Genomic DNA, 14,881 nt, shown 5'->3' with positions numbered 1-14,881 from the left:
CCTACCCTCCCAGCCTGCCTCTTCTTGGGCCAGAGGTTAAAGTCTTTCCGCCTGCCCCTCCCCAAACTGACTCAGCCACTGGAGCAGGGGGCAGAACTGGCTGAGAGTCCAGAAGGCAACCAGGCACACAAGTGAGCAGCTACGGCTGTGTACGGCTTGTGGGTGGCCAGTGGGACATCTGCGTCTTTATCTTCCCTCTCTGGTGGCTGCAGGAGACCCAAGGAGCCTGGCACAGGTGAGTCAAGTGTGCCACCTGTATGGTGAGTTTCCCCACCTCTCACACAACATCACCGTTACATGCTTTCACCACGACAGCCTCTGTCACACCCAACCACCATCTCACATGTGTATTGGCGTATACATACATGATCATACCCACTGATACAGTTAGACTGGCTCACACTGCGGCTGGTCACATGATCACAGCGCGGTCACCATGCACCTGCCAGTCTATTTATCCTTCATTTCTGGCACGTTGTCCTGGCGTCTGCTCTGTGCCCTATTAACAGGGACAAACTCCTGCGGGTACACGGCGTTCACAGGCTAGAAGACAGATTAACCAATAACCTCCCTACACGGGGAACTGAGGCCGTGAGGGAGGCCCTCCATGAGGAGCTGAGATACCGAAAGGGGAGAAGGAGGACCCTCGCGGGAGGAGGTTGAAGGGGCACGCAGAGGACAGCTCCACCCCGGCTTTGCATGCTACGCTCCTGAGGGCGAGGGGGCGACCGACGTTTCACGTCTGCACCCGCCCCGCTCTCTTCCGGCCCAATCCGGAGGCCGCAGGAGGTGGGGCTCTATGAGGGCGGGGCTACGGGACGCTGCCCGCGCCGGGGGCGGGGCCCGGAGGGGCGTGTCCTGCCGGACGGGACGGGACCTGAGAGGGGGCGGGGCCACCCGGGAGCCGGCGGCAAATGCGGCGGCTCGGCGATCGGACCCAAGATCCGAACCTGGGGTTACCTACCTGGCGGAGGCTGGAACCAGGGGCGGCAGGAGACGCGGGTATTCGCAGTCTTCGGCCCCGCCCCCGCGATCCTATTCGAGCCACGTGGTGGGCCGCGGGCGGTTCGGAGCCTGCGACCTCGCAGGACCCTGTGTCCGGGCCACAGCTCCAGGCGGGTGCCGAGAGGCGAGGGCGGGCCTAAGGCCTGCAGAGAGCGAGGTGGAGGGCCCTGGAAAGGGGTAGAGGAATCTGGGGCTCCTTATCATGAAATCGAGCAATTGGAGAGAATTATTTTGAGGAGAGCGGGGGAGTTCATGTCGGGGTTCAAATCTGACTCTGCTCCTTTCTAGCTGTCGCTGAACCTCTCTGAGCCTCAGCTTTCTCCTCTGTAAAGTGGGCATTCAGAGGTACGAACTTCATGGGGCTCTTTGGGGGATTAAACAAGGAAATGTGTTTGAAGTGACCAGCACAGCGCCTGAAACAACTGGGAAGTCTAACCAGGGTGTCCTCTCCCAGTGGGACGGCGGGGGGGGGGGGGGGGGGGCGGACACCACCCTGGGCCGGGCTGTGTGCACTGGGCCCCAGCGGCTGGGAGCAGTGGGTAGCCACTCGCTTTGCCCCCAGCTCACCACACGCAGCGCCATGGCCGGCCAGGGTCGGGAAGATGAGCACCCATCCGTGACGCTTTTCCGACAGTACCTGCGCATCCGCACCGTCCAGCCCAAGCCCGACTACGGTGAGAACGCAGTGGTTCCAGGGCCTGTGTTGGGGGCATCAGGGACGGGCACTCTTTTTAAACCGAGCTCTAACTCCTGTCATCCAGCTGAGCCCCACTAGGCTACCCCAAATGGTGCCTCAACCCCTCTGGCTGGTCTGCAGCCCATCCAGGCTGTTGGAGGGACCTTCCCTGCAGAGGCTGTTCCCCTCCAAAGTTACTCCTAGTGGTAGTTTAAGAACAACTTCACTTCACTCCTCTGGGATTGGGGTGTGGGAGGGGAGACTGCAGCAGTCACATGGTAGAAGAAGCCTTCAGAAGTCTACTGGGGCTGGATAAAGACCAAAGGTCTTAGGAAGTTGAGTTTGATGGCTGGGAATTATGTGCATGGGTCCAAATTCCTGCTGTGATTTTCCACCTGGGAGATGCTGGGTGACTCTTTTTTTTTTTTTTTTAATTTTTTAATTTTTATTTATTCATTTTAGAAAGGAGAGGGTGGGGGGAGAGAAGGGGGGAGGAACAGGAAGCATCAACTCCCATATGTGCCTTGACCAGGCAAGCCCAGGGTTTTGAACCAGCGACCTCAGCATTTCCAGGTTGATGCTTTATCCACTGTGCCACCACAGGTCAGGCTGGGTGACTCTTAATGTCTCTGCACCATAGTTTCCCATCTTTAAGGAAGACAATAACACCAGCTTCTAACCTTGGATTTCCCACCTGGTCTTCCAAAAAGTGTCGCTGATTGACTAAAAATACCTTCCCGCTTGCGGTCAGAAATGCAGGTGTCTCTGAGGAATATGGAATTGTGTTGGGGAGGTAGCATCCCATTTTGGGGTCTGCTCCCTTCTCTGGGTGTACCCCCAAGCTCTGCCTGGGCCAGGGGGGAAGCCTGGGAAGGCAGAAGCAGGCCCCAAGACTCTGTGTCCACAGGGGCTGCCACGGCCTTCCTTGAGGAGAGAGCTGGCCAACTGGGCCTGGGCTGTCAAAAAGTGGAGGTGAGCCTGGGACCAAATGTGGGGTGGGGCATTGAGCCCGGGGCACCTCCTCACCCTGCATTGAACCTTCTTCCTCCTGGCTCTCTCCAGGTAGCACCTGGTTCCGTGGTCACCGTGCTGACCTGGCCAGGCACCAACCCCAAACTTGCCTCGCTCTTGCTCAACTCCCACATGGATGTGGTACCTGTCTTCAAGGTGTGTGGGGGGCGGGAAAGATGGGGGATAAGATGAGGCAGACCCTCAGTCAACCTCAGGGAACCCCCGGGGCTGGTCCTGGCACTGCGTGACCTCATTCGGCGTCACTCCACTCTGGCAGCCTCTGTCCAGCCACTGTTTCATGCCTGGGGTGGGACACAGAGGAGAGATGGCCGTCCCCTGCCCTCTTCAGTCCTATCCTGTCCCCTTCACCTCCCCGTCTGTCAGCCCAACAGTGAGCCCGTTAGGCAGGGCCACAGTTGAGCACAGTGGATGAATGACTGATTTGGGACCTTGGTCCCCTCTTCCCATACCTGCCCCCAGGAATACTGGAGCCATGACCCCTTTGAGGCTTTCAAGGATGCTGATGGCTACATCTATGCCAGGGGTGCCCAGGACATGAAGTGTGTGAGCATCCAGTGAGTATCCTCCATTCCCAGTCCCCCATAGTGTCCCCACTGGCCCATTGGAATGACCCAAAATCTGGGGAGTGATTGGAGAACCTCAAGGCCAAGAGACATCTTGACCCCTGATATTGGACAGGAATTTCTGCTGTCCCCATTGCATGGATGGGGAGACTGAGGCACAGGGGCTTTCCTGAATCCCCTGCCAGGCTTTGACAGTGCAGGACCCAGGGCCTACAGCTCCGCCTGCCTGTCCAAGCGTCTGGCGGCCCCCTCAGCACCTGGCTTACACCCTCCTGCCGCGCGCAGGTACCTGGAGGCTGTGAGGAGGCTGAAGGATGAAGGCCACCACTTCCCCAGAACTATCCACATGACCTTTGTGCCAGGTAAGAGTGGCTTGGGGAGGGGAACCTTTGAGGAGGGAACCTTTCGGGAGGGCGGTGGTGTGTTGGGGGAATGACTCCCTTACCTCATGTCCTGCTGCTTTTACAGATGAGGAGATTGGGGGTCACCAAGGCATGGAGCTGTTTGTACAGCGGCCAGAGTTCAAGGCCCTGAGGGCTGGCTTTGCCCTGGATGAGGGTGAGCAGGGTAGCAGACCACCAAGAGGCCAGCAGGGTTCAGGGAGGCTGCTAGTGGCGGCTGGGCCACTCCACCCTCTGAACCCCCTTCCCTCCCTCCTTAGGCTTGGCCAACCCCACGGACGCCTTCACTGTCTTCTACAGTGAGCGGAGCCCCTGGTGTGAGTATGGTTTGGAGGTAGAGGGTCCCTGTGAGATGGGAGACGAGGCCAGCAGGGGCAGGGCCCTGGATAGGACTGGAACCCGGGGCCTCTGCCTCCCAGTCCCTTCCTGGCTGGGCTCCTCCTTCCCAGCTTCTAAGGCCTGGCACTCGCTGGGGGCAGAAACCAGCCCTGCACTGTGTGTTCTGCGGGGGACAGAGCCCCGCCAGGGGAGCTTGGACTGAGGGGCAGATCCAGGCCCACCGTGGGGCTGAGTGCTTTCCCAGCCTCTTCCACGATGAAGGACCCCCTTCCCCCTGCGTCTCCCAGGGGTGCGGGTCACGAGCACTGGGAACCCTGGCCACGGCTCGAGATTCATCGAGGACACAGCTGCAGAGAAGCTGGTGGGTGGTGCGCGGGGAAGGATTCGGGTTCCCCGAGGCTCTGTCCTGGGACCTCTCTCACGTCCGTCTCGCACTCTCCTAGCACAAGGTTGTGAGCTCCGTGCTGGCTTTCCGGGAAAGGGAGAGGCTGAGGTGAGGCCGCCTGGCGTGGCCGGGTGGGAGGCTGTGCTGCACGGCAGGGACGCTGAGCCTGTGTTTTACCTCTTGTCCCCCTTGCTGCCCCTGCCCCCCACCGCAGGCTGCAGTCAGACCCCCACATGAAGCCAGGGGCCGTGACCTCTGTGAACCTGACTAAGCTGGAGGGCGGCGTGGCATACAACGTGGTACCTGCCACTGTGAGCGCCGGCTTCGACTTCCGTGTGGCACCGGATGTGGACCTGAAGGTGCCGCCTCCACCTGGGTTTGGAGGGGGGAGCCCGCATCCTCAGTCCTGCCCTAGAGGCTCAGGGGCAGACCGAGGGGTCAGCTTCTCTCCCTTCTCGTAGGCTTTCGAGAAGCAGCTGTGGGGCTGGTGCCAGGCCGCTGGCCAGGGGGTCACCTTTGAGTTTATTCAGGTATCTACCCAGTGACGGGAGTCCTGGGGGCTGGGGGGACCGGGCTGCTGGGTGTACGTCACTGCGGGAGTGTGCTTGGGGCGCCTGCGCACGTCTGGGCATTGCTTTAGCTCTGAGACCCACATGCGAGTCACCAACAAACAAGCATTAGTTGTGGAGGCCGCCATTGGACGCTGGGGAACAGTGTAGGGAGTCAGACGACGTGGTTTAGTCCTTACGTGAGTCGAGTACTTAGTGGATAGTACTTTTATGTAAGTGTAAACATACGGTTCAGGAAAGGGTGGGACCTCGTCCTCGGGGGCCTGTAACTGAAGTATTTGACCAGAAGGTCCAGATCTGCAGCCTTTGAGGAACTGAAAGAGGGCCTATGGCCGGACCGGCCAGCTGGCTACCTGGGTGGGTGTGTGCCCTGTACTGGGCACATACCCACCCTGTGAAGACAGGGCAAGGTGCCCAGGCCCTGTCCTGATCCTGCCATACTCCTCTCCCGTCAGAAGTGGACAGAGCCCCGAGTGACAGCCACAGATGACTCAAACCCCTGGTGGGCAGCCTTTAGTGGGGTCTGCAAGGACATGTGAGTGCCCATCCTGCTCTCTTCCTTCCCTCCCTTTCGGCCACCTCCTTCCCTGTGCCCTCCCCTGCCTGCCTCCCCATCCACTTGGCGATGCCCTCTGCAGGAACCTCACCCTGGAGCCGGAGATCTTCCCTGCCGCCACCGACAGCCGCTATCTCCGCGCGGTGAGCCGCTCGCCACAGGGTGGGCAGCGGGGTGCCCCTGGACCTGGCCTTCCCCCTGACAGCTCCTCCTCACGCTGCAGGTGGGGGTCCCGGCTCTGGGCTTCTCCCCCATGAACCGCACACCTGTGCTGCTGCACGACCACGACGAGCGGCTGCACGAGGCGGTGTTCCTCCGTGGGATTGACATATACACACGGCTGCTGTCCGCCCTGGCCAGCGTGCCCGCCCTGCCCAGTGACAGCTGAGCCCCACGCTCCCCAGCCCAGGAGCTTCCACGCTGACCAGTGCCAGGAAACCCTCTTCTCTGCCCAACAATAAAGTCTGTGTGCAGACAGGGGCCACTGAAATCCTAACACCAAGGACACTCACGGACCAGGGATGCTCGTTTCTCTGAGGACGCACTGTGACCACCCCCATTACACAGATGAGGAAACAGCCTGGCTCTGGGCACGTCCCCCTCACCCCATGCTGCTATGTCCTTCGACAGAGCACACCCATCCTGAACCCCCCAGCCATGTCTGTAACCCGTAACGAGCGGCCATCATTTCTGTTCTCAGCAGCCACCATGTCTAGATCTTAGTTATGGGGTCAACGATACTATTCCCCTTGAAGGGGACATCAAAACAGAGATCCTAGGGAATTACTCCCGGCTTTCTGGGAGCACATCCAGGATTCAGAACTGGAGGCCAGCAGGGCCCCCGCCAGGTGTGAGGCAAGAGGAGGGACAGCTGGCAAGACATGACTGCTAGCACTGTCACCTCTCAGGTTGACGGAAAGGGTGTGGCCCTCCTCCAGTTTGGGGAGCAGGTCACGGAGGGCCAGGAGACCTGGTACACCAGGTCAGTTCATCACAGGGTCCCCAGCACCCTGGAGAGGGATCATGGTCAGCGTGTACAGAGTGGCCCACAGGTGGGCTTCAGCCAGCCAGCCTCCCTGGGGGCCCAGGCAGTGCCAAGAGTCAGCTAGGACCCTGTGAGCTGAGCCGCTCCACTTGCTAACCTGGGCTAGTCTTGTTCTGACCTCCTGCAGCAGGAGCAGGGGTGACAGGGAAGTTGTGGCCGAAAGGAGAGCCCAGAGCCCGCAGGCTAGCGCTGACGGTAACAGCGCCTGCTCGTGCAGCTCCAACAAGGAGACGGGGCCTCCCCCCCCACCCCGTGAACCCTCTCTCTGCAGCCCCTTGGTACGGTCACTGAACCCCACTTCAGACGCTGCTAGAGAGCTGCCCGAGACTACAGGGCCTGCAGGTGAGGCAGTCAGGATTGGAGACTCAAGGAGTTGTGTTTCCTACATGCAAAGCAGCCTCCCTGTGTAAGCTGGAGGCTGAGGGCAGCAAGCCGACTGTGACCTTAAGAAAGCCTGGTTGAAACTCCTGACCTGGGGTCTCCTGAGATGGGGGTCCGGCCTCCCCCTTTAAGACAAGCAGGATAAGGGGGGAGAGGGCAGAGGAGGCCTGTCCTAGGGACTGGAGCCCAGACCACACTTTGAAGGCCATTTGATCTGGTGACCTCAGGCTGGATCAAATCACCTTTGGGACACAAAACTCCTGCTCCCTGTCTAGATCCCAGCTCCTATATGACACCACCAGCAGGTAAGGGGCAGCTGGTCACCACAGCACATGTCAGTCAAGACCTAGCAGCCCAGCTCTGGCAAACTAAACCCTCCTGGGGCCCCGCATGGACTGTCTGGGTTCCAAAGCTACTTCCATCCCTTTATAGCTGTGACCTTGAACAAGTCTCCTTCCCAGGGAAACAAAGGTAGTAGGAGACCCTATACCCTGGGTGGCAACGCCCTGGCATAACAAACCCTTTTTGAGCCTCCCAAGTGCCCAAGGTTGGACCACAAGTTACGTGACCACCATGCTCCAGGCTGGTTTCGAGGATTAGCAGTAACTTGTACGAGGTGAATTATGGGCAGCAGCAAGATGACATGGATGTCCTTGTTGCAGCATGGCAGGCGATAAAAGTAGTAGGTAGGACGGCTGGCTGGCCGGGCGCTGGGGCTGACCCACTCCTGATGATGGGAAAATGCCTACATCCCTGCCAGGCGTTTTAAATTTATTGTGTTGGTTTCAAGTATCCTGCTCAATATAACAGGGGCAGGGCAAGGGTCCTGTTCCAGGAACCAGAACTCAGTGGGGGGTATAGGGCACGGGTCAGCCAGACCGTCTTGGGAAGTAAACAGCTATTTGATTAACCTGGATCTAGCTTGCAGCCTGGCAGCAGTCACATCACGGAAGTCTCCACACCCCACCACCCACGACTGGCTCCCCTGCTCCCCTCCTCCTGCAGGTGCCCCGAGTAGTCAGCCAGGGCCTTTAGTAGCAGGAAGGCAGCTCATCTGATTACCAATTGCCCTCACTGGAGACACAGCCCACAGCAACAACACAGATATCTGCCAGAAAACAGGCTGATTAAAAGAAGCAGTCCAAGCTGTCAGGGAAGGAGGAAGAGGGGATGAGATCAAAGAAAGTGAAGGAATTAGCTAACATCATATATACATAACACATACATACAGTACAGACAACAGGGTAGCATGTAGGGTGCGGAGGCATGGGGCAGGGGGGAATGAGGGTGGGAAGAGACTGTCGGGCATGGAGGGCACCGTGCGGTGTGTACAGGTTGTTATATTGAGCAGGATACTTGACACCAACACAAAACACAAAGAAGCAATCTAAATATTAGTAACAATGTGTTTTCTGCCCAATTCCTCAGGTAGCCTGGGCTTGGTGTTGGATCACCGGGGTGGGGCATTTACCTGAGATTTCACATGTTAGCAAAGGAGATCTGGTATAAAAAACAACATCCAGTTTGGGTGATGGCACAGGGCCTCCCTGTAACCGGATGCCACAAGAAGAGCGGCAGCCTGAGGTCAGAAAGCCAAGCATTTCTAGGGACTGGAACTGGGAGATGTGACTGTAGCCGCAGCCTTGGGAATCTGGCCAGGCTGTGTAAACCACACGTGTTAGCTGGCAGAGGTGGTTTTCTGTCGTGAGACGAACAGGAGGGCAGGATATGCCAGCCCAGGACACCTACCTCCTCCTTTCAACGGTGCATATCCCAGTCCACACACAGTATGTCTCTGTAGGTCCCAAATGCATTAGGGTGACAGGCTCCCAGTAGGGACTGGGTAGTTCCTCCCCACCCAGGGGCAGGAAGTAACTGTCCCAACTGGTAGAACATCCCATTGCAGATTCCAGTCCATAGGCCCAATTCCAGGGACAATAGGGCTTGGTGTCCTCATTATCACGGCCAAGCCACAGTCAACCCTTTCAGAATGGCCCAGCTGCCAGTACACAGGGTCAGGCCAAGGTTCAGGCATGATGACCAACCAGGCCGCTCTTGACTCAGCCCACTGGCTACCGTTTCCCTCCAGAGTATCAGTAGATGGGTGAGTGGCGACTGCCACCCAGGTGGGTGGGCTACCCCGGCTCCAGCCATCTGTGTGCCTGGCTCCAGTTGAACTTCCCACTCTTTGCAGACAGCAGGGCCTGACACCAGGACAGGGGCAGGAGCCCACGGAGGTCGTATGTATTCAGAGGGCCTCATAGCTGCTGCCCCTCTAGACACAGCCCGTCTCTGCTGCAGGTGGGCAGGCCGTGTAGTCCGCATGGAAGTTTGAGCTGGCCAGGGGCTGGCTGGGGCGGTAGGGGGGAGTGTCTGGTCAATCCACCCTTGCTGGCAAGTTCTTACTCTGGCTCCTCTCTGGGGGTACCTGACCTCTGCCCCCCCTCCAGAGTGGGGACCACAACCCCCAGGGCACTCACTTCTTTTGCTGTGCTGCCCTGCCCATCCTTCTGGGGTTACTAAGACATCTGGTTCAGACGGCAGAAATGCTAGGCGATCCCGAGAGCTTGCATCTGCTTGACTTGTGTTTGTGCTCAGGGGCAGCCTGTTGTCCAGCCCCACAATCCCCTTGTGTCAAATGGGTATAAAAATTTACCAATACCTCAGAATTCCCACCAAAGCCTGTATATATACTGCTTTTACATTTTTGGTATAGGGGAGGTTTGCACTTTTTCTATGACAACCTCAAGGAAAACAGTCTTACCTGACCACTGGGCTCCCAGAAACTTTTACTGCAGCGCCCAGGCCTTGCATGTCCTGTGGCTCACCGGCTGTCCTCCCGAGGTGGCCCAGGAGAGCCTGCCAGGCTTTCCACAGCCAAGGCAAGTGTTCACAGCACCAGCGTCCACCAAAGCGGTGACTATTTCTGGGGGACCAATTATTGGTGAGTTCCATAAGCAGCTTCTGGTGGCCCTCAATTAAGGACAATCTTGGCCTTCATCCTATACTTGGGAAGGGGGGAGGCACCCAGGCAGCATAAAACTATAGATGGCCTCTTTTTTTTTTTTTTTTTTTTTAAAAACTATTTTTTTTTTTTAATTTTATTTATTCATTTTTAGAGAGGAGAGAGAGAGACAGAGAGGGAGAGAGACAGAGAGAGAGAAGGGGGAAGGAGCTGGAAGCATCAACTCCCATATGTGCCTTGACCAGGCAAGCCCAGGGTTTCGAACCGGCGACCTCAGCATTTCCAGGTCAATGCTTTATCCACTGCGCCACCACAGGTCAGGCAGCCTCTCTTGCTCCACATGTCTGATGGGATAGCTGAGGGTATAGGACAAAATTGTTCAGCCCTTAAAGCCTTCCATAATCCTTACTGAATCAGGTTGACAATCAAATTTTTTTTGGGGGGGGGGGGTATTTTTCTGAAGCTAGAAACGGGGACAGACTCCCGCATGCGCCCGACCGGGATCCACCTGGCACGCCCACCAGGGGGCGATGCTCTGCCCCTCCGGGGCTTCGCTCTGCTGCGACCAGAGCCACTCTAGTGCCTGGGGCAGAGGCCAAGGAGCCATCCTCAGCGCCCGGGCCATCTTTGCTCCAATGGAGCCTCGGCTGAGGGAGGGGAGGAGAGAGACAGAGAAGAAGGAGAAGGGGAGGGGTGGAGAAGCAGATGGGTGCTTCTCCTGTGTGCCCTGGCCGGGAACCGAACCCAGGACTTCTGCACGCCAGGCCGATGCTCTACCACTGAGCCAACCGGCCAGGGCCACAATCAACTTTTTAATATTCATGCCCTCATTAGCTGATTCTTGTATGTGCCCTGACCAGCAAACCCACAACCTTGGCATTATTGGGATACCCTAACCAACTGAGCTACCCAGCCAGGGCTGACCCATCTTTACTCTTGGGGTGCCTGAGGAAGCATCTGGGTTAGCCTCCGGGTCCTTTCTTTCCCCCTGCCCTTTGCCCTCCAATCCCGAGCTTCCGCCTTCTCCACGGCTCTGACATGAAGACCAGTTGGTTTCCCCAAGATCTGCACGTGGCAATCCTACCACAGGGCTCAGTGCAGAGCTCAGCGTTCAGTACTGTGTACTAGAGGCTGTACACAAAACCTTTTGCTTTCATTCCTGCTGCGAAGTGACCTGGTCAGGCGGCTCAAACACTGGGGCAGAGACCGCTTGGTGCTGGCCCGCCCTCCCAAGAAATCTGGGGACCACTGCAGACTTTCAGGGCCCACCTTGCCCCAGAAGACCTCCCCCATTTGGCCAGGCCTCCCTGCAGGGCAGAACGATCCAATCTGTGATGTGACAGTCACATCATGGCAATCTCTCAGTACCCAGGGCACCCAGCCCACCCACACCACCAGGGCAGTGGATGCTGGCCAGGTCCTAAGAATAGCCTCAGCTGGGAACACTTCATGCCCCAATGCAACTAGTTCTTCAGTGGACTCTCTTCCCTTCCTGCTGTATAGGTGTCAAAACCCAACCAGGGTATTTGGGGATACTCCCTTTCCTCACCAGCCTGCCTCCAACCTCTCCAAATGACTAGGTAGGCCTCCTTCTTTCATGCCAGAGCACCACCACCTCTGAAGCCCATCCACACACACAACCTACCAGCCAAAAGGACTAAACTCTTCTCCCACAGAAAACAGAGGTACCAACCCCACCCGAACCCTAGTCCCAGCCCTAGGATCACAGACACAAGCTGACACCATCGAATCCTGCGCCTCAGGTTTATTTGTACAAACAGAACAGGACACCAGCTCCACACAGACAGCAGCCCAGGGGTCACACCAGTCCTTCTGTCCTCACATAAGCAGCCAGAGACCTCTACTGAGGAGCCTTTGTGGGGGCCTGGGCACCTTTGGGAGCCGGAGCCTGGGCACCTTTGGGAGCCGGAGCCTGGGCACCTTTGGGAGCCGGAACTTGAGCTCCTTTGGAAGTTGGAGTCGGAGCCGCAGCCTGAGCCGCAGGCTGGGGCTTGGTCTGAGCCTTGGTCTGAGCCTTGGCCTTGGCCTTTGGCCGGGAGAGCCTGAGACCCTTGGCGATGCGGGCACGAGCCCGTTTCCCGAGCTTGGGGTGAGCGATGTAGGCGAGTCGGCTGAGCTTGCGACTGCCGCCCTTGGGGATCTTGCGCTTGACCTCCTTGGGCTTGACAAGGGCCTTGATGGCCTCAGCACGTGCAGTCATGGCCTTGGCGTTGTTGGCCTGCATCTTCTTCAGGCCTTTCTTGTTGTGCTTCTTGGCAAAGCGCATGTTCCGCAGGAACTTGGGGTCTACCTAGAAGGCAGGAAAGGTGCAGGCGCCTCCAAGTTCAGCATGCAGGGAACCCCTAGTCACCCCTAGTTCCCCTCTCTGTGGCGGTACCCAGGAAACTACTGGGCTCCAGCCACAGCCTACTGGGAGCTTGGACAGCATCAAATCAACTTTAAACATCCAACCACAGAAACTGGTCTGCAGAGAAACTCAAGCTACCACCCCGGAAACTAATATTCCACTCTGCTAGTGCTATATACAAACCACACTCTCGGGCCACATGCCCAGAGCCCAGCAGAGCTCAAATGCCCGGACAGAAGACACGAAGGCTGCCCTCCACCCCCCAACCTCAGACGGAAGGGCTTGCGTTTCCCACAGCAGGGCTATGGCTGAGGTCCGAAACACCCTCAGGGCCACCTTGCCCCCTTAAGAGGAAAGTGTTCTGTTAAATCCCAAGCCCAATACCACAGAGCCACAGCAAATGTGACCCAGACACGGAAATCAAGGCTCAGAGGTTTAGCGATTTGCCCCACAGATCACAAACCAAGGGTACAGGGAGGAGCCGAGGGAAGACAGAGCTCAGTTCCCCTCAGACCCGACAGCCCCCGTCTTAGAGCTAATCCTCAGAACTCCCCGACACAGGAAAGGAAGCCGTTCCCAAGCCCAGCACTGGGTCAGATCAAGGTCCTATGGCTGGTCAGTGTGGAACGGACAGCTCATAAGGTGTGCAGAACACACAGACAAGCCACTCCTCCTCTTGGAAATCCAGGCAAAAGCTGGCTGGGCCAAGAAACAGTAAGCTTCGGGAGGCCGGGTAAACCGACGGTCAGTTAATAACGGTGATCAGGAAGACGGTGGAACTGGAAACAGCTCCAGGACAGACCCTGATGGGGCAGGTGGAGCCTGACAGCCTCATTTCCGTGTGATTCCCTGTACACACTTACCCCTTTAAGAGATTCGTATCTTTGTGACCGGGGTTTCTTGATGCCATTTCTGTGCCATTTTCGGGCTGTGGGCAGGAAAAAAAAAAGTCAAAATAAGACCACTCAGCGTCGCGGCTGCGGAGCCCGGGAGAACCGTTACTTCCCAGAGCGGGTCCTCTTGACACAAGGGAAACCCTTTACCGCTGAGGTCAAAGCACTGTGGGTAGCTCGGTGGACCCCTGGCTTCTACATCTACAACCCCAAAGGTTAACAGTGGCTAAAACCACAATCAGCCCCAAGACTACAGCAGAAAGGGGCTCCCTTGCCCTAACCCGCCCATCCCTAATCCTTGCCAGGCTCTGGGGCGTGAGACGGCGGCTGGGCCAGAGGAACTTACACTGGTTGTGCGTGGTGTGGTTCTTGGACTTGGCCATATCTCTACCTGGAGGGCGAGAGCGGAGATCAGGGCTGCGGGCTCGCCGGGCTGGGCCTACGTCTGCCGCCCTGATCTGGAAGAACGTGGGGCCAGAAGCCCGAACGAGAGTGCAGCACAGCGGCCTTGCATCGGCGGCCTCGACTCCCTCTGCAGGACGCGACTGCAGTACCCACAAACTCAGGTAATCATGCTCCGAACCCGACGTTCCCGCCGCAGAGTTGCTTTCTGCCCCCAATTCCGAGTTCTCCCCGACCCATCCGCTCCTCGACAACCCACGAACTCCTCCACCCCCGCCTCGCGGCCTCTGCTGCCCACAGCTAGGCAGCCAACTCCCTGTCCTCCCTTGGGCTTGCGCCCCATCGCCGACAGGGAGTCGCGGATGGCCTCGGATTTCGTGCGGCCAACACTCACCAAAGTCGGCAGCTGCCGAAACGCCTGTAGCCGGAAGAGAAAGAGGCCGCGGTGTAGCACCGGAAATGCAGTCGTCGAGGCCGAAAGGTACTACTGAAAAAGCTTCCCCTAGTGCCAGAAAGAAAGGTTCCTAAGGCCGGGAGTGCATGAGTCAGATGGGGCGGTGCTACGAGCTTGGCCCCGCCCCCATTGTTCTTGCGCTCCCCTCTCCCTTCTCCTTTTCCACCTGAACCAGCTTCTCGGGCCCAGGTCTTATTAAAGGCCTGAGAGTAGAGGGAGTCTTTGAGCGATGTATTAGGCAGGGAGTGAAAGGTTTCTGTTCTTTAAAAAGTACCCCTGGCGAGAACATTTGAGATCTCGCTCCTCGATGTCGTTTTTCTCAAATAAACTTTTTTTTATCTTTTTTTTTACAGAGACAGAGAGAGTCAGAGAGAGGAACAGATAGGGACACACATACAGGAAGGGAGGGAGATAAGAAGCATCAATTCTTTGTTGTGGCTCCTTGGTTGTTCATGGATTGCTTTCTCATACGTGTCTTGATGGGGGGGGGGCTACAGCAGAGTGAGTGACCTGTTGCTCAAGCCCACACTCAAGCTGGTGACCTTGGGGTTTTGAACCTGGGTCCTCTGCATCCCATTCTGATGCTCTATCCACCGTGCCACCACCTGGTCAGGCTCAGATAAACTCTTATAAAAATTAGGGTCTCATTTTAGACCATAAGTCTCACACACACACACACACACATTAAGATCCTGGCCAGGCAGCTCAGCTGGTTAGAGAATCATTCACATGTCAAGGTTGCCAGTTTAATCCTCAGCCAGGGTACACATAAGAATTAACCAATGAAAAATGTCAACCTGGAACACTGAGGTCACTGGTTTGAAACCCTGGGCTTGCCTGATCAAGG

General features: G+C 57.3%; 2 protein-coding genes across 8 annotated transcripts; one reads left to right on the top strand and one right to left on the bottom strand.

Moving 5' to 3' along the window:
* The first annotated feature begins 83 nt into the window (after nt 1-83).
* On the top strand, nt 84-6,225 carry ACY1 (aminoacylase 1). 6 transcript variants are annotated; one of them, XM_066244706.1, is made up of 16 exons: nt 84-236; nt 1,294-1,350; nt 1,568-1,679; nt 2,589-2,653; nt 2,744-2,848; nt 3,173-3,267; nt 3,562-3,638; nt 3,745-3,834; nt 3,938-3,994; nt 4,304-4,377; nt 4,460-4,509; nt 4,616-4,760; nt 4,863-4,931; nt 5,426-5,505; nt 5,609-5,669; nt 5,750-6,225. In XM_066244706.1, exons 3-16 carry the CDS (start codon nt 1,586-1,588, stop codon nt 5,912-5,914), a joined length of 1,227 nt encoding a protein of 408 aa, XP_066100803.1. In that variant the 5' UTR covers nt 84-236; nt 1,294-1,350; nt 1,568-1,585; the 3' UTR covers nt 5,915-6,225. The 6 variants fall into 6 exon arrangements, with proteins under 6 accessions (XP_066100803.1, XP_066100807.1, XP_066100802.1 ...); XM_066244710.1 differs by having other exon boundaries at nt 84-260; XM_066244705.1 differs by lacking the exon at nt 84-236 and adding an exon at nt 510-789.
* Nucleotides 6,226-11,667: 5,442 nt separating this feature from the next.
* Nucleotides 11,668-14,082, bottom strand: RPL29 (ribosomal protein L29). Of its 2 annotated transcripts, none has more exons than XM_066245477.1 (4): nt 13,975-14,082; nt 13,525-13,569; nt 13,149-13,213; nt 11,668-12,228 (listed from the first exon to the last, which is right to left on the bottom strand). In XM_066245477.1, exons 2-4 carry the CDS (start codon nt 13,559-13,561, stop codon nt 11,779-11,781), a joined length of 552 nt encoding a protein of 183 aa, XP_066101574.1. In that variant the 5' UTR covers nt 13,562-13,569; nt 13,975-14,082; the 3' UTR covers nt 11,668-11,778. The 2 variants fall into 2 exon arrangements, with proteins under 2 accessions (XP_066101574.1, XP_066101573.1); XM_066245476.1 differs by having other exon boundaries at nt 13,525-13,723; nt 13,975-14,063.
* Nucleotides 14,083-14,881: the final 799 nt, after the last annotated feature.

The sequence above is a fragment of the Saccopteryx bilineata genome, chromosome 10 (genome assembly GCF_036850765.1).
Source record: "Saccopteryx bilineata isolate mSacBil1 chromosome 10, mSacBil1_pri_phased_curated, whole genome shotgun sequence".
NCBI lineage: Eukaryota > Metazoa > Chordata > Mammalia > Chiroptera > Emballonuridae > Saccopteryx > Saccopteryx bilineata.
The sequence above is the reverse complement of the archived record's forward strand: the minus strand, read 5'-3'. Positions and strand labels throughout refer to the sequence as shown.

Excerpts from the sequence above, each read along its gene's own strand:
- ACY1 (XM_066244706.1), top strand. The coding sequence starts at position 1,586 with ATGGCCGGCCAGGGTCGGGAAGATGAGCACCCATCCGTGACGCTTTTC. Across the intron at positions 2,849-3,172 it reads ATGTGGTACCTGTCTTCAAG|GAATACTGGAGCCATGACCC; the intron begins GTGTGTGGGGGG and ends ACCTGCCCCCAG. Across the intron at positions 3,835-3,937 it reads TGGCTTTGCCCTGGATGAGG|GCTTGGCCAACCCCACGGAC; the intron begins GTGAGCAGGGTA and ends CTCCCTCCTTAG.
- RPL29 (XM_066245477.1), bottom strand. The coding sequence starts at position 13,561 with ATGGCCAAGTCCAAGAACCACACCACGCACAACCAGT. Across the intron at positions 13,214-13,524 it reads CCACACCACGCACAACCAGT|CCCGAAAATGGCACAGAAAT; the intron begins GTAAGTTCCTCT and ends TCCTGCCCACAG. Across the intron at positions 12,229-13,148 it reads GATACGAATCTCTTAAAGGG|GTAGACCCCAAGTTCCTGCG; the intron begins GTAAGTGTGTAC and ends CCTGCCTTCTAG.